Source organism: Pseudorasbora parva, chromosome 2 (genome assembly GCF_024679245.1).
Source record: "Pseudorasbora parva isolate DD20220531a chromosome 2, ASM2467924v1, whole genome shotgun sequence".
NCBI classification, from domain to species: domain Eukaryota; kingdom Metazoa; phylum Chordata; class Actinopteri; order Cypriniformes; family Gobionidae; genus Pseudorasbora; species Pseudorasbora parva.
Genome location: NC_090173.1, coordinates 14,685,703 through 14,704,684, shown reverse-complemented (window position 1 = coordinate 14,704,684; position 18,982 = coordinate 14,685,703). Strand labels below are relative to the sequence as shown.

General features: G+C 39.3%; 1 protein-coding gene across 11 annotated transcripts in view; it reads left to right on the top strand.

Annotated features, from left to right (window-relative positions):
• adgrl1a (adhesion G protein-coupled receptor L1a) overlaps window positions 1-18,982 on the top strand; it is a 251,355-nt gene that overhangs the window by 195,262 nt on the left and 37,111 nt on the right. For all 11 annotated transcript variants that reach the window (XM_067456792.1, XM_067456761.1, XM_067456776.1 and 8 more), the window contains 6 exons: window positions 3,188-3,499; window positions 6,253-6,356; window positions 7,984-8,169; window positions 12,350-12,388; window positions 13,914-14,094; window positions 18,760-18,882. In XM_067456792.1, the coding sequence (XP_067312893.1) occupies window positions 3,188-3,499; window positions 6,253-6,356; window positions 7,984-8,169; window positions 12,350-12,388; window positions 13,914-14,094; window positions 18,760-18,882 (945 nt within the window). The remainder of the gene's footprint in view (window positions 1-3,187; window positions 3,500-6,252; window positions 6,357-7,983; window positions 8,170-12,349; window positions 12,389-13,913; window positions 14,095-18,759; window positions 18,883-18,982) is intronic.

Here is an 18,982-nt window from a genome sequence, read left to right as displayed (position 1 = left end):
TCTGTGTCTTCAATACATTGTCTTTATGGTTTAATTAGCAGTGGTCATTAGCGTTTTGTGAGATCAGAAAAAGATTTCTAATCAATTATTCATTCTCATCTTCTTGCCATGAACATTCTCTGTCTGTCTTTCTCTCTCCATTTCTCCTCCTGTATTTCACTCTATCCAGTTCTCAGAGGCACTGGGGGAGCATATATTCATGCATTAAAGACTAACAAATGCTCCTGCTGCTTTAGTTATCTTCTTACCAACTTTCTCATTTTCCTTTTGCAATAAACATCAAATGTTTAGGGTTTATTTTCTTCTTGTTTTGTATTTGACTGTTGACAGAGTTTGACTGTTTTGCTATTGCTGGGGATTTTAACATTCACATAGACAATGCTGAATCCAGTACAACAAAAGAGCTCATGACTGTTCTTAATACTTTTGATTTGACACAGCATGTAAATGGACCCACACACAATCGTGGACACACTCTAGATTTACTTATCACTAAGGGTCTAAACATTTCATCAATTGTTATTAAGGATGTGGCACTGTCTGATCATTTCTGTATTTTCTTTGATATATCAATCTCTCCTGCCATTGAAGCTAGATCTGTCTCTGTAAAAAAGAGATGCTTAAATGAGAACACTAATGTGCTGTTTATGAAGGCTTTATCACTAACACCAAGCATTTCTGCAGACTCTGTTGATTTTCTCCTTGACTCCTTTAACTCAAAAGTTAAGAGTGTAATTGATGATATTGCTCCTCTAAAAGTCAGGAAAAAGAGTGGCAAACAAAAGGCACCATGGAGAAACTCAACAGCAGTTGAAATAATGAAAAGCCAATGCAGAAAATCTGAACGAAAGTGGCGGAAGACAAAACTAAGACTAGTCCATTATAAAATCTATAAAGACAGCCTTCATGCTTTCAATGTTGAACAAGGCAAAGCTAGACAGTCCTTCTTTTAAAATATTATAAACAGAAAAATTAACAACCCACGCACTCTTTTTGCTACTGTAGACAGACTAACAACCCCCCCGAGTCACATTCCAAGAGAAATGCTCTCAGACAGCATATGCAGCGAGTTTGCTTCCTTCTTCTCAGAGAAAATCAAAAATATCAGAAAGGTGATCAGCACATCCTTGAGTTGCTCTAGGGTCAGACAGATCAGACCAAAACCTCAGAAAATTACTCTGTCTGATTTCGAAACAATTGACGGTAAAATTGTAGAATACACAGTACAGCACCTTAAAACATCAACCTGCGCCCTTGACCCACTCCCCACTTCTTTTTTTAAAAGTGTGTTTAACTGTTTAGAAGCGGATCTCCTAGAAGTGGTAAACTCCTCACTTCTCTATGGGACTTTTCCAACCGCCCTTAAAACTGCAATAGTTAAGCCTCTTCTGAAAAAGAGAAATCTAGATCACTCCATATTGAGCAACTACAGACCAATCTCAAATCTCAAAATCTCCTTCATTGGCAAGATCATTGAAAAAGTTGGTTTTCAATCAACTAAACAAATTATTAAACTCAAACAGATTCTTTGACAATTTTCAATCTGGTTTCCGACCGCATCACAGCACAGAGACAGCGCTCATAAAGATTATAAATGATATTCGCTTAAATACTGATACAGGCAAAAAATCAATTCTGGTTCTACTCAACCTCAGTGCTGCATTCGATACTGTTGACCACAACATACTTCTAGACAGGCTGGAAAACTGGGTTGGGCTTTCTGGGATGGTCTTCAAATGTTTCAGGTCATACTTAGAAGGGAGAGGGTATTATGTGAGTATAGGAGACCATAAGTCTGAGTGGACATCCATGACATGCGGAGTCCCACAAGGGTCCATTCTTGCACCACTCCTGTTTAACCTGTATATGCTGCCACTGAGCCAAATAATGAAAAAGAACAATATTGCTTACCACAGCTATGCTGACGACACCCAGCTCTACTAAGCACTGTCACCTAATGACTATAGCCCCATTGACTCCCTGCAGGGGCGTAGCACCAAATTTTGGGCCCTGGGTACAAACCATCTTGCTGGGCCCCCGTAGCATGTATGTGTATGTATAGAAAACGGACTTCCCTGCCTCGGGCCCTGGTTACTCAGTACCCTTTATCTCCCCAGTCCCACGCCCCTGACTCCCTGTGCAAATGCATTGATGAAGTTAACAACTGGATGTGCCAAAACTATCTTCAGTTAAACAAAGACAAAACTGAAATCACTACATTTGGAAACAAAGATGAAATTCTCAAGGTGAACGCATATCTTGAGGCTAAAGGTCTGATAACAAAAAATCAAGTCAGGAATCTTGGAGTGATTTTGGAGTCAGACCTGAGTTTTAGTAGTCATGTCAAAGCAATAACTAAATCAGCATACTATCATCTGAAAACTATTGCAAGAATTAGATGCTTTGTTTCCAGGCAAGACAGAAATTGGTTCATGCTTCATGCAGGATTGTGAGCAGAACCAGAAAATATGACCATATCACACCAGTCCTCAGGTCTTTACACTGGCTTCCAGTTACATTTAGGATCGATTTTAAAGTTCTACTACTTGTTTATAAATTTCTCAATGAGCTAGGACCTAAATACATTGCAGATATGCTGATTAAATACAAACCCAACAGATCAATCAGATCAGCAGGATCAAGTCAGTTAGAAATACCAAGAGTTCACTCAAAGCAAGGAGAGTCTGCCTTAAGCTATTATGCCCGCTGCTGTTGTAACCCGCTTCCTGAACAGATCAGATGTGCTCCAACAGTAGCCACATTCAAATCCAGACTCAAAACACATCTGTTTAGCTGTGCATTTACTGAATGAGCACTGTGCCACTGTACGTCCGACTGATAGCACCTTATCTATGCATCATCTTTTTAATTCTTTTTATAACTGTTTTAGTTTACCTTTGTTCTTTTCGTTGGTTATCATCATTTTAATTCTCATTGTATTCTTTTTCTTATGCATTTGTTATCCCTATTTTAATTCCTTTCTATGTAAAGCACTTTGAATTGCGCTATATAAATAAACTTGCCTTGCCTTGCCTTGCCTATTGTTTTTTTCATCTTCATCAAGCAATTGCCAACATTCCCACTGACTCCTTTGGTGTTCAGAATGTGCTTCTCTGACTCTTACGCTCTCGTTGCCTCCTTTTCAATTTTCTTTGCATTCTTGTCTGTCATTCTCTCTTGCTCTCAGGTCCACTCATCACCACCCAGATGAGCAGCAGCACCACCACCACCACCACCGCAGCAAGACCCGTCACTTCCAGCTCCATCCCCTCAACCATGCGACCTCTTCTCCCCACCGCTCACCCAATAGGGGCCATCAACAAGGCACCAGATCTGCGACCTATCACAGCCACCGTACCGGTGACCCGCAGACCCTTGCGCGTCCCACCCCAGGGCCCTGAGCTTCAAGTGTGTGAAGCCAGAGTATCCAGAGGGGTGCAGTGGCCTGCCACCCAGAGGGGGGAGACCGTAGACAGACCGTGCCCTAAAGGATCGTTGGGTAAGTAATAGATGATGGGGTGACCGTTTATTGAGAGATTATAAGTAGATATGCTTTCACAAATGCAGCCCTTTTTATTAAATTAATGACTTTTTCAGTTTGAGGTCATATGTGAACAGGACATATTGGAAAGTACAGGTCCAGGAATTTCTCAGGATGAGAGGTATTAAAATTAAAGTAAACCATTTGACTATGTACAAGGTCCAATCCAAAGCGACATCACTTATCTCTTCTATAGCAATCCTAGAGTCCTTGGTCCTGCCAGTGTGTAGGTCACAACGGTAATAACAAGGACTCAGATTGACATAGAAGAAATACTATTTATTGTTTGACACAAGGGATGAGTTTTGAGCAAAATCCTTAAATTATGAGTAATTTTGTAGTATGGTCAAAGTATATATAATAATATAGTTATTTTTTGCTGGAAATTCTATATACAAATATGTTCCAACCACTAATAGTTGCATTGATATCTACCAGGGTATAAACATTACAGCAGAATGTCTCTGTGCTGTTTGATGTTTTACCGTGTTGTACTTGATTACAATGTGATGTAATGGCAGAGGGAATCACAGCTTTACAGGAAGGAAGGGTGCATGATGTGTATGAAATAAAGGTCACGCAATGTTTGCTGAAACAGCTTGTCATAGAAGTGTTTATTTCAGTTTGGTCTACCTGTATTGTGTATATGTCTTGGTTTATGTACACATCTATGTGTATACGCCCATTTCTTTGTATGCAGAGCTTGCTTCCTTTTCCTCCTCATCTTTATATTCTCTCCAGCTGGCAGGTCTTCTTAGGAGTCACAGATAAAAGGCAGTCTCTTGCAAATGAAGTAGTGATCTTCAAACTCAGCATGGGTTAGCCCTGCGAAACTGCCGAATTAAAAAATGAGCCACTAGACAGAGTACAGATGACAACAACCCCTGCCCCCCTCCTTCTCCGTACAACCACTGCATCAAATGCCTCTTTCTTGTCGTGGGAGAAAACTGTTTCCTCCCTCTGTTAGAATCTCTCTCTCTCCTAGCCACCGACAAAATGCTGTCTTTTTTCCATCACTGAAATGACAGACAAGTTAAATTAGCAGCAGCTTTAATTAGTGAATCCTGGCAGATCCTTCAAAGCCAATCTATAGTGGATGAAGGAGTGGAGAGATGAGAAAAACAGACAGCGGCTGAGAATAAGAGCGAGAGGGAGAGAGAAAGACTTAGAGAAAGAAAACTCCTAGAGTCTCTGATCTTGCTATGGCTGCTTCACTCTAGTGCTGCTTCACTCCTCCCTAGCTTTTCCTCTCTCTCTTTATTCTCTTTCTCCCTCTCTTCTTTGAGCTATTTGTGTTGTGGTTGCTGGAAAGGCCTGCCATTTGTTTGATCCCAGCATGTTGTCCTCTCTGTGAACTCGGCAAACTAAACAGCCCAACTTAACTGAAAATGAGGAGTGGCAGAAGGTGTCTCCCTCGAGGTGTTTTCTCAACATTCAGAGGTGCTGATGGGATGGCCGTGCATGGTGTGTGATCTTACACAAGTGTGTGCAAGAGTGTGCGATGGCGTTCATGTGTCAGCAAACTCATTTCCACAGAAAAAAAAAGTGTTTTTTGTGCAAGCTTTCTCGGTGAAGCTCTGAGCAGCACTCTCGCTTTCTTACTTGTAGTTTCTAACTTTCCACCCTAACACAAGAATTACATTCTATATATTGTATATATTTATACACTATATTGCCGAAAGTATTGGGACACCCAAATCATTGAATTCAGTTGTTCCAATCACTTCCATGGCCACAGGTGTATAAAATCAAGCACCTAGGCATGCAGACGCGTCTACAAACATTTGTGAAAGAATGGGTCGCTCTCAGAAGCTCAGTGAACTCAAGCCTGTTACCGTGCCACCGGTGCAATAAGTTAATACGTAAAATTTCCTCACTACTAAATATTCCACAGTCAATTGTTAGTTGTATTATATCAAGTGGAAGCAACGGGAACAACAGCAACTCACCCACGAAGTGGTAGGCCACGTAAAATCCCAGAGCGGGGTCTGCGCATGCTGAGGTACACAGTGCGCAGAAGTTGCCAATTTTCTGCAGAGTCAATAGCTACAGACCTCTAAATCTCATGAGGCCTTCAGATCAGCTCAAGATCAGTGCGTAGTGTGCTTTATGGAACGGGTTTCCATGGCTGAGCAGCTCATCCAAGCCTTACATCACCAAGTGCAATGCAAAGCGTGGGATGCAGCGGTGTAAAGCAGGCCGCCACTGGACTCTAGAGCAGTGGAGATGTGTTCTCTGGAGCGACAAATAACTGTTCTGTGTCTGCCAATCTGATGGACGAGTCTGGGTTTGGTGGTTGCCAGGAGAACCAGAAAAAAAATCCTAAACTTTGTGGAAAGCCTTCCCAGAAGAGTTGAAGCAGTTTTAGATGCAAAGGGTGGGCCAACTCCATATTAAACCCTATGGATTAAGAATGGCATGTGATTAAAGAGTTGTGCATGCAAAGGCAGGCGTCCCAAAAACTTTTTGGCATTATAGTGTCTGCTTGCACCAACACGAACCCTCTTTTGTTGTTAAAAACTACCGTCACGTGCAGAACTTTCTACTCCCATCAGTGCTTTTATGGGATTATGCTCTCACGCTAATATGCCCTGTTTACTAAATCTGGCCCAGAGTCTTTTTTTCTTCTTTTTTTAAACCATGTTGTTAACCATTACTAAATAAAAAGGTTATCTCTCTCTCTCTCCTAACATCTGATATTGTTTTTTCAGGCATCGCCTCCTTTCAGTGTCTATCCTCTCCTGTGCTGTGGAACCCTCGCGGCCCTGACCTAAGTAACTGCACCTCACCATGGGTCAACCAGGTGGCCCAGAAGGTGAGAACACTAAAAAGTTAAAGCTTGCTCTGACCCCCCAATCCCTGTTCTGCTCTGTCAGCTACCTCAGCTATTATCATTCCGGCCTCAGCTCACATTACCACACACAGGTCATTCTTTTGACATGATTTGGAACAAAATCTCTCTATTTTATCTAGTTCTAAAAGAGAGTTTAAAAGCATCTCAGGTGAAAGTCACACATAGTACACGTAGACATCAAGGACTATTTGTTCTGCTTTTCACATTTTACAAAACTTGCAGGTTTTTTTAAAGGCATCATATAACATTTTTGGCATCTTTTCATTGTTGCACCAAAAACAATTAAAATTTAGTTGTTTTTTTTTGGTCAATCTTTCTTTGATCCAATGCCAATTGAATTTTATATGTATTTCAGTCAGTGTTTCGATGGCAGAAAGACATCAATAAAACAGAACAATGTCACATAGCATTACATTTACCTCAGGAAGGTCATTCAGTGTCCACAGTTTGTAAGCTAGAGGAATGATCTCTTTTCTAAATATATTCACCATATCACCCTATATATTCTTGTCTGACTATCAACAGACCAAGCTCAATTTAAGATTGAACATTGGTCTGGGGAGTCTGCTCTGTATTTCTACTTCACAAGAGGCGTGATCAAGGAGCATTATTTAAATGACTCTGTATGTAATTTGATAGTTCTTCAACCAATCAGACCACAAGAGGCGTGATCAACAGGCATCGATCCATCGCTTCTCTATCTGCCATCATGTTAAATAGCACCAATAGCGTGACAGGTGGATAAGCCAGTCTGTGATTGGTCTCGCAAAAGTGTAACAGAAGCAGTGGAAATCTATGTACGGGTTTCCAGAGTTGCCGGGCAAAATCAAAACGCCGGCAGATCAGACTGGGTTTACCCAGTCTATATATATTCATTATCATATCCAAAAATTTAAATTACCCAATGATTTACTCAACCTCAAGCTATCATAGGTGTATATGCCATTCTTCTTTCAGACAAATTAAATCAGAGTTATATTTTAAAAAATGTCCTGGCTTATCCAAGCTTTATAATGGAAGTGAATGACATCCCAAAATTTGAAAACAAAAAAAGTGCATCCAGCCATTATAACAGTGCTCCACGAATTAAATAAATGCGCCTATTGAAGCAAAGCGATCCATTTTTTGTAAGAAAAATAGGTACGCTTTTTTCATAAGCTAAATCTCGAAGGCGTTTTGCCGGAATCTAAATATTTTACTTTATAAATGTGTTAAATATGGATATTTTTCTTACAAAAACCAATTTACACAGAAATCATGGGGTCATTTTCATTTTCGGGTGAACTATCCCTTTCAAAACATAATGGTATATGTTATTTTTCTTTTACTAAACGTTGTGACACATTTACAATTACATGCATATGTTTCTCCTTTCAAAGCAAGTAATTTGATCCCATTTCACGCTTTCCTTTTTCCCTTTGTGTTTTTTTGTTGTAATAGCTTGATTTAGAGCATCATTAAAGATTTGCTGTCTTTTGTCTGTGCGTTCAGCAGAATAAACCCAGAAACCCCCAGCTCACACCCCCACAGCGCACAGCAGGGGTTTGAGCTTTAGAGACCAGACTGTGTATGTGTGTTCACTGTGTAGATAAAAAGCGGAGAGAATGCTGCAAACATCGCTGCTGAGCTGGTGAACCACACGCAGGGCCGCATTCACGCCGGTGATGTCAGTTCCTCTGTCAGACTCATCGAGCAGCTATTGGATATATTAGACGCACAGCTGCAAGCACTCAGACCCGGGAATAAGGAATCGGCAGCCAGGAACTATAATAAGGTGACAAATGCACACTCGTACTCACACACACACATTTGCCCTTTAAACACAAACCCTTCATGTTCTGTTTGCTGCCACATCAGTGTGCACAGGAATACACTCTCAACTCAGAGCCTTGACATGAATGGAGGCTCGGCGTACACCTATTTCTGCCTCACTTCTTTCCCCATTTTTAATGCTTCAATAGCTAATTTTCAATTGAAAAATAAATTGAAAAAAGCTATTAGGGATGCTAATTATTTTGATAACTGAATAATCTGTCGATTTATTTTGTATCGATTCATCGGATCCAATCAATACATTAAAAAATATATATTTTAATCCATAATTTTAAACAATGTTATTCCACATCTTGCTCAAACATGTAATATAAAGCCTATAAAACATTACTTTCTAAATCCAAAAACAACTGATTGCTTGCTATTTAAAAGCAGAAACGTATAATAAAGTGTAAAATATTTTATCAAAATGTTAATTTTAGTCAGAATGATTGCGCTTCGTCTGTTTGACGTGCCTACGCCACCAGCGCTCGTACACTGAAGTCTGTGAAGTTTAACAGAATGTGCAAAATGGACATACTCTCTGGACTTTCTTACATTTACATACACGGATATAACCATACATTGTAAGTTATGTGCAAAGGAAAATATGTGTCAGAGATATTAAACACAAAGAGCACACACATTTGTCAAAGCATGACAGAGCAAGATGCAGTAAACGCTTATGCTTATAAATACACAAAGCATTCTCATGTTTTGGACAACTTGGATCATGTATATTTTTTTTTCTGCAGCTGTGTCCTCCTCAGTTTTCAATACACATTTCTTTTTGGATTCACTATTGTGAAGTGATGTGATTGATTGATTGATTCTGAGCACTGTGTGCAGACACGACTGATTGATAATTAAATTCATTGTCAATTCTTTTTTATTATTGATAAGTTGCTGTAGCCCTAGTTATCATATAAATTATGTAAGGAATCATTGAAAATTTGCAACCCCTCTGGCCATCCAAGACCTGCATTCATGGGGGAGTCCTGAAGTCTAAAAAAATGCTTGCTGGACTCATAATTAAATAACAAAATCTGACACGATCTGTCATGTAAATGTGGTTTATTTTGTGTGAATAGCTTTACAGAAATGCTTATTTTTAGGCTAGACCAGGCATTTTGCAGTCCTAAGCACATCTCAAAACACTGAATGTTTCTATTGCAACAGGAGCTCTAATTGGCAGCTTTAGTGACACGACGGCTTCAACAATCAGTGATTGGCTCTTTTATTCAGAAGGCAGGACTTATTCCACCTTATTGTGTGTTGCACTCTCTTCCATTCATAAGTTACTCTTTCCCCACCAGTGTTTTTTTTAAAAAGTTGCCAGCCACCACCAGGAGTTTTTGACAATTTTCACCAAAATTAAATAGCCCATAGAATATTTAGTTTTATGAATATCTGAGCATGTAGATATCAAAAGAAAGAGCTCACCCTCTCCTTTAAACAAACAAACACAAAACGTGTTATTCTGGCTTCTTGAATTCCTTTTTTATCAACACTTGAATATGGGTAAGTTTCATAAAAAAAGCTACATTTTAAACAAAAAGCTGAGAAAATCACGTTTTTGTGAAAGACTGTTTCCAGATCAGATTCAGAGATGATCAAACACAGATGGCGGAGATCGAGACCATCAACACTCCTAATGCTTACACAGTCCTAGAGCTCGTCTTGGGTCCACATTTCCTTCACTAGCATTTTGATTTATATGCTGTTTAATGTTGATGATCACGTTATTTTTCACATGCATATGATTAAATGCGATCGCTTGTTTTACGTCGTCTTACTCGCGTGTGTTTTGATCAGGAGATTCAAAACTCATTCAAAAGATGCGTAATAGCGCCCACTCGCGTCTAACAGTGAAAACCCCAATGAAACTCAAATTCCGTTTTTGTCCTGGAAGCGTTTTCTCACAAGCAACGGAAAAGTCTGTGGCGGGGAAAGAGGTAATATCAGTGCACCGTCTTTGTATCTAAAGTCTGTAATTGTACTCAACCGTGGATGAGTGCAGATGGACGTGTTCTATACATGTCTAGTATACACCAATCAGGCATAGCATTATGACCACTGACAGGTGAAGTGAATGACATTGATTATCTCTTCATCGCAGCACCTGTTAGTGGGTGGGATATATTAGGCAGCAAGTGAACGTTTTGTACTCAAAGTTGATGTGTTAGAAGCTAGAAAAATTGTGATGGCTAGATGACTGGGTCAGGGCATCTCCAAAACTGCAGCTCTTGTGGGGTGTTCCCGGACTGCAGTGGTCAGTGTCTATCAAAAGTGGTCAAATTAATGAATGTGGTGAACCGGCGACAGGGTCATGGGCGGCCAAGGCTCATTGATGCACGTCGGGAGCGAAGGCTGGACCCCAGAGCAATGGAAGAAGGTGGCCTGGTCTGATGAATCACATTTTCTTTTACATCACATTGATGATCGGGGGCATGAGCTTCGCTTACCTTGGGGACACATGGCCCCAGGATGCACTATGGGAAGAAGGCAAGCCAGCAGAGGCAGGGTGATGCTTTGGGCAATGTTCTGCTGGGAAACCTTTGGTCCTGCCATCCATGTGGATGTTACTTTGACACGTACCACCTACCTAAGTATTGTTGCACACCATGTACACCCTTTCATGGAAAAGGTATTGCTGTGGCCTCTTTCAGCAGGATAATGCGCAGGAAGCCAGGAAGCAAAAAAGGTTCAGGAATGGTTTGAGCACAAGAATGAGTTTGAGGTGTTGACTTGGCCTCCAAATTCCCTGGATCTTAATCCAATCGAGCATCTGTTGGATGTGCTGAACAAACAAGTCCGAACCATGGAGGCCCCACCTCACAACTTACAGGACTTAAAGGATCTGCTGCTAACATATTGGTGCCAGATACCACAGCAGACCTTCAGGAGTCTAGTAGAGTCCATGCCCTGATAGGTCAAGGCTGTTTTGGCAGCAAAAGAGCCAAGACAATATTAGGAAGGTGGTCATAATGTTGTGCCTGATCGGTGTACTTGCTTTTTATACTCTACAAGAAGGCAGAGGGCAGGACTGAGACTCATTTACAGGACATTTTCTCCGAGGGATAGAGGGGAAAAAAGTAACTGATCCACCATTGCAGGCAAAGTTTAGAACAAGAAAACTGTTTATTGTTCTTGGAACAGCATGTTTTTTATGCTCTTCTACTACTGCATAATACATCACAACTGCATATGTCCACCTAGTGGTATCTACTGTCTAAACATTCACCTTCTGCATGCACTGTTGTATGCGTATAATCTGCATAGACATAAAAATTGGGCTGCATGTGGACAGTGCACCTTATTTTTTAAATAATTGATGTGCCCAGAGTCAATTATCGCACGTATAGTATGGTAACCGTACCTAAAGGCATTTGTCAGGTTTTTGTACTTAAAATGGTCGTGTGCAGGAGCTAGTTACAAAAGCTTGAGTCACTGATATGTTGATTAATGCATTTATTACAGAGAGAGTGAGAATAAGCATGCGTGAATCACCTGCATCTCTCGAGCAGCGTCTCTACTAATAGCAAAGCTGTATGTTTAACTGCTTCAAGAACAGTACGATACAGAAAGATGTGTAGCTTTGGCTAAATAAATAAATAACTTAGCAGGACAGTGCTGACAACAACAGAAGAGTGTTGTGTGTGCGTGTGTGTGTGTGTGTGTGTGTGTGTGTGTGTGTGTGTGTGTGTAGGAGAGATAGCATGCTTTCCAAAGCTAACTAAATGTAATTTCATGGGGAAAATATGGAAATACTTGTATCACATTGTTTGTTATATCTATTTTCATGGTTGGTGTGTATGTGGGATTTGGTTCTTCTGCTGTTGTAGGCTGTAAGGACCCACCTGATATAAAATGCTGTTGTAGGTTGTAAAGACCTGACTATGTTATTTTTCAACCAAAATCAAATCTGAACTTGAAAGCTACTGATCATTATGCATTTTTAGTTGTGTAAAAAAGAGCTAGATGATTTCTGCAATATTTAAAAAACCAACAAATTAATAATCACAGAAGCAAATGATGGATTTTATTGGCTGTATTATAAAACCAAAATCAGATGATGGACATGTCTCTTTGACATAGACATGACTGTGCGTAACCGAGAGCTGTTTTATTGTGTCTTGCAGTGGCAGAAGCGAGAGAGGACCTGCCGGGCTTATGTTCAGGTATTGTGCAGCGTTATCTGTATGATTTCACAGACACACTTCACCTCTCGTACCTCTTCTTATCCTCCGTTTCGCCGTGCACATGCTCGACTCCTATCCCGCGCTTTACTGTGAGCAACACTTTCTATGAAGCCTTTATATAAAATGCAAAGATATTAAGATACAGTCAAATATAACTTGTGTATCTGGGCTCTTATTACACATCTTTACTGGTCAGATGCAGTCCTGAAGGGCTACTGTACTAAAATGAATAGGATAGTAGTAATACTTTTGTTTTACACATAAACATTTACAAACCCTGATTAGCTGTGCTGGTTAGTTACAGGTGGTGGTATTTATCATTCCTATTCAAAACACTAAAAATATATACTTGTAGTCAATAACAATAGAATGTATTATTACTTAGCTATACAGTGTACAATATACTTTGAATTACATAATGTCACACAATACAGTATTTTAAATGTGCCACTACATTTTAATGAATAACTTACTAACTAATTTATGAGAGAATTTGATTGGACAAAAATATGTGGTGCCACAGTCTTTTTTATTAATTTCTTTAATATTTTTTAAGAGGCTGTACATTTTAAATGCACATACAACTCTGTTCATATAATTCTAGGATATATATATCCTGTTTTCATGAAAACATTGAGCAGCATAACTGTTCTCAACATTTATTAAAAAAAAGACAGAAAACATGATAATTAAATAATTAAGACTTGAGCAAATAAATAATTCTTGAGCATCAAATCATCATATTTGAATGATTTCTGAAGGATCATCTGACACTGAAGACTGGAGTAATGTTGTTAAAAATGCAGCTTTAATCACGGGAATAAATACATTTTAAAATATATCCAATTTTTTAAATAAAAAAAATAGCTCTGCGCATAAGAGACTTTCAAAAACATAATACAAAAAAAATGAATGGCAGGGTATCTGTTTAAGAGTGAAGTTGCATATAGAGCAAAATGCTTGCTTTGATTGCTTTTACCATGGTATCATGAAATATTATAATATATTATATTGGTGGTTACTTTTAATGAAAAGATATAATCCATTACAATGTGGCATTATGGCTGCATTCATAATGCATAACATATACAGGCTTCATAGAAAGTGCCATCCATATCTTTAATTGCATATGCCTACCTCAGATGAATTTTAACTGCAGCTGGTTTGTTTTCACGTGTGTGTGTGTGTGTGTGTGTGTGTGTGTGTGTGTGTGTGTGTGTGTGTGTGTGTGTGTGTGTGTGTGTGTGTGTGTGTGTGTGTGTGTGTGTGAGAGAGAGCAAGAAAGAGAGAGAGACTTCTAGCAATGATAATAGTGTATGTCTTGCCCAAGGCTTTCTTTAAGCGCTCATGTCATTTATAATAGCCTATAAGATGTTGCTCCTTAGAAGAAATACATTTCAGCCGTTACATAAGATTCAGAGAGAGCCACGTTTTGTGATATTTGATGTCAAATGTAATTATAATGAAGTGTTAACTGCATGTTTGTTTGTGTATGTGTGCGCAGGCGGTTGTGCAGACTGTGGATAATCTCTTGCGGGCTGAGGCTTTAGAGTCATGGCAGGACATGAACAGTACGGAGCAGGCGCACACCGCCACCATGCTACTGGACGTCATGGAGAAAGGCGCCTTCCTGTTGGCCAATAACATGTACAATAATCACTTCTCAGACCACGCTGCCAACGTCGGTGAGTTTCTGTCGTGGTGTAACTAAATTAAAATACTGAGGCACTTTCAAAAACATGACATGTTCATTCGTGTCATGCCTGCAGCTGTTGTTGAGTCCTGGAATGTTGTCTCCCCTTCAGGAGGCATTGGGAAGGCAGATTCATTAGAGGAAATTATTCATTTTAATTGATTATAAACATTATATATATATATATATATATATATATATATATATATATATATATATATATATATATATATATATATATATATATATATATATATATATATATATATATATATATATATATATATAAATATACACACACACACTTTAGTTGTTTAGTTTGACTTTGTTCAAGACTTTTGTCAGGTTGGTATGATTGTTTAATGTTTTTGAAAGAAGTCTCTTATGTTCACCAAGGCATTTATTTCATCAGACATACAGTAAAAAATTACTACAATTTAAATAAAATATTTAGTTAATATTCTTAAAAATGAAATGTATTCCTGTGGTGTCAATGCTCAATTTTCAGCATCATTACTCCAGTGCCACATGTGTATGTGATTTTTTTTTTTTTTTTGTGTAAACCCGGGTCGTTTCTTTCTTTCAGGATTCTTTCTATCAAGAAATTTTGAGTATAAAAGATGTCTTATAGCCTTCCAAACACAGCCCCGACGTCTAGGCTAAAACAAGGCTGTCAGTGAAAATTGAATAGACGTCCAACTATATCAACTATAGCTCAAGAATAGACTAGTACATGAACATGTCAAAGAAGTGAAACCAAACACCTTGTAATCACTGTTGACTATGCTTACATGATGGAACATCAAATCTCGCAAGTTATTTTTTGCGAAAATGATGTAAATTCAAAATTCAGGGTTATTTTGGCTAGAAGTGGGTTACACACAGCCGGACTATATCAGGTCTATAGTTAATCGAAACAGTGAAACGATGGCTATCATTTCTGGATTTGGAAATTCTTCCTGGATTTGGGCCTGTTTACACCTGATCACTTGTGCGTTTTCTCTACTCGGATATCTATCTGGTTGTGAAAAGACCAAGTGTAAATTCCCCCTGAAAAGCTTTCAAGAAAGATTTACTGTAAATCTGAGCTCTCAAACCACTTCAGGAGGCGAGACACATTCCAGACTGAACTTGACAATTGTAAATGGATTTTATTCCTCCCAAAATGCAAAACAATTAACATGTCAGAGCGTGTCATAGGCTATAAGTCGTTATTATAAGCCAGATATGACAGTGATACTGCAACAAGCATAGCCACAGATAAGTGGCCGAATATCTCTTCAGAAATCCAACACGCAAACTGAATGTAAGTTGCAAATGCTCAACACGCAATCATCCTTATTAAAAGTAGTTAGACTGAAGGCCAGAGTTACTAAATAGAGCAATTTTGCATGAGAGCACAATTCCACAAAAGCACTGAGGGGAGAGGTCTGCGCGGGATTCACTGATATACTGCAAATTAAAGAACACAGATGCAGCCATATTTCCATAATGACCAACGCAATCTACTAAGAGCGGCGCAAATTAGCGTCTAGTTTAAGACTCTTTCTCCTATTGCAGTCTTTGACCTTGAAATCATCTGATGATAAAAAAAAAATTGTAGCTCCTATCTGTTGCTTTTGTTGACGTGAAGTCAAAGTGAACGTTAAATTTGCATATAGTTCTGGATTTATATACGTTTTGCGGAGACACATGTATGCGGCCATAACTGTCCGATCAGAAGTAATATCTGATTATCTCTGTTTGTGGACCATCAACATAAAAAAGAGCCCTATCATACACCAGGCACAAAGTGACTAAAGTCAATGGTGCAGTATTTTTTGTTATTTAACACTAGAACTATCCAGGTGGCCATTTTGAATTAAATTAAATTTTGCGAAACTTTGTTGAAATTAAACCCATCTAGTACCCTGACTTTTCCTAAATGTGTGTATATTTTGTTCTAATATTGTAATTTTAGTACAATTTCAAAAGACAAAAGCATATTTCTAATGGTCAAATTGGCCGTGCACATTACAGACAGCGGAATTTGCAAATTATTTCAGTGTTTGCTAGTTTTCCCCGCTGGTGAAGATGCACGTTACAGACGCCTAGCATCTTTCTAGTTGTTTTTATATGCTATTGCTAAGATAAAACGTAGCTTTAGCTTTGAAATGTCAGGAAGAAAGAGATAGAGGTTTTAGCCTTGCTTCAGATCCTTGATGATGCTGGTGGCTGCCGTTTTTTTCCCTCAAAAGTGGATTCGGGCACACCCTTAGCGCACCTTAACCATGAGTTTCAGACCATGTGCTGAGATCACTAAAACTGGGCCTAAAGTGTTAGCAGATAATAAGCAGACATTCTGCTAATACTCTAATGACAGGTAGTTGACTTGTAGGCCTAGATGCAAAGTTACTTATAGTTAGTAGTATCATGTCTAAAGACAATGTGTTCCAAATTATTATGCAAGTGATATATCAATGGGATTTCAGTACAACAAACATTTTAGCTTTTCAAAATGTGTTTTGTTTTATTTATAATATATTTTTAGATAACTGGTGTCAATCTCAGACAGCTTTGTTGAGTAGTTCGGCAGGTCTTCTTAACCCGCGTAAAGAAGTTGCTCCAAATTTAAGCAAGTCATAGTTCTCATGAAATATGTGGAGGAAGAATGATCTTTCTAAATATATGAAAATCATGAAATGGTGCAATGTCTTACAAAAGGCATGACTAGTAAACAACCAAAAATACTTTGTGAAAACTGAATGGAGATTATCGAACTACAGAAAGATGTGCGAGTGATTTAGATCACAGAAGAACTCGGTTAGATAAAGGCTTATTAGGGCAAGTTTCTGTCAAAACAATCATTGAAATAAAAGGGCAGCTATAAAAAGAGCCACTGTTGAGCAGCAGACAGGTATTTGAAGCTTCTGGAGTCTCAAGAACCTCTCCATACAGGCTGGCAATTGTGAAGTTACATTTCAGCCACTTCTAACCAAAGCTCACAAAGAGAAATGTTTATAGTGGGTGTAGAAATGCATTTAAACAGTTGTATTGCTGTGGTGTATTTTGCAGCATGGGATCGTGCAATGTCCGGATTGAAAATCCCTTTATTTCGAGCAAATTCCTTCTTTTTATACTGTACATGGCAACTGACCATTTACAGTATAAAAAGAAGGAATTGGCTCGAAATAAAGGGATTTTCAATCCGGACAATGCACGATGATTGCACATATCTTGCAGAAATCATTTCTACACCCACTGGAAACGTTTCTCTTTGTGAGCTTTGGTATTATATTGCATGAGACTTGCTTAACGAGACCATGTCAACTAGTCTTTCCCCTGTGAAGGTCTCCTTTCCTTCTCCACTGTACAGATAAAAACACATATGCACACATACGTATTCAAATGCACTTGCCTATAGGCTGAACCTGTAATGCTTGCGTACATGCCGTCACAGTTTTCGCAGATTCGCCATGTTTGGGGTTTGCTTGGGAACTATTTCAAAACCTATTTCATGGTTTGCGTTCTCTGGCCTCCAGATTCTGTTGCATTGGGGGTCTTCTTAGTCAAGGATGGTTTTGTTTAACTGGCACCAAATTAACTAATCAGTGTTTATGTAACGGAGGTAAGCTAGTAGTCGCTGTGCAAGTAAACCTCACTCCTCTTACCTCAAGAGACAGTCTAGCGACTGACGCTAGGGATTGCAGCCTCCTTGTTAGAGGATCTGACTCTCATGCCGGCAGACCCGGGTTCGAGTCCCGCTTGGAGTGGGCGGTTTGAACAGGAGGGGTTACATTGGTGCCGTGACCCGGATGGGAGTGAGGTTTAAGGAGTGAGTGTAACAAAGGCCAGCTCATAGTCACTTTGCAAGTAAACCTCATTCTTCTGAGCTCAAGAGATGTTTTAGTGACTGATGCTAGGGTTTTCAGCCTTTAGTCTCCTTGTTAGAGCATCCGCCTCCCATGCCAGCAGACCCAAGTTCGAGTCCCGCTTGGAGTGGGTGGTTAGTACAGGAGGGATTGGTGCCGTGACCCGGATGGGAGTGAAGTTTAAGGGGGTGAGTGTAACGGAGTCCAGCTAGTAGTCGCTGTGCGAGTAAACCTCACGCCTCTGACCTCAAGAGACGCTTTAGCCACTGATGCTAAAGGTTGCAGCCTTTAGCCTCCTTGTTAGAGCGTACGACTCATGCCGATAGACCCGGGTTCGAGTCCCGCTTGGAGCGGGCGGTTCAAATTATGAACCGAATTCGGATCTGGCAAATTATTTAAAAATCCTGTCTGAGATTGACACCAGTTATCTAAAAAGATATGAACAAATAAAACAAACAGACACTTTCTTTGAAAAACTCAAATCTGAATGTTTATTGTACTGAAATCTTGCTGATATGTCACTTGCATAATAATTTGGAACACAGTGCAGTTTTACCAACACAAGTAATTTTTTTATATTTTTAATTTTTTTAAGTGTTTTAAATCTTACTGACCCCAAACTTCTGAACAGTAGTGTAATGTATCATACAAAAATGTATTAAATTGATGGGGTCCTGTTAAGTAGTTTCAGTTAGCTACTCTTTTTATGCTTTACTTTTTCAAATGAGTAGCTTTATTGTAACCTTTCAAGGTTTTTTGCCTGTTGTTACAGTTCAATCTCTCAAAGTGTGTTTTTGTGTCTTTAGATTTAGAGGTGCGCGTGTTGAACACAGAGACGGATTCTCAGGATTTGTCGTTCCCTCAGAACGGTCCCAGTGACAGCAGTATCCAGCTCTCGGCTTCCACCTTCAAACAGTACAGCCGCAACGGTCAGTCACGGGGCGTCTCTCTCTTTCTGTCCCCATTTCATCACCATCCCGTGCAGTTTCACTGAAGCCTAGCGAAATTTCCACTTTGGTTTACACGGTT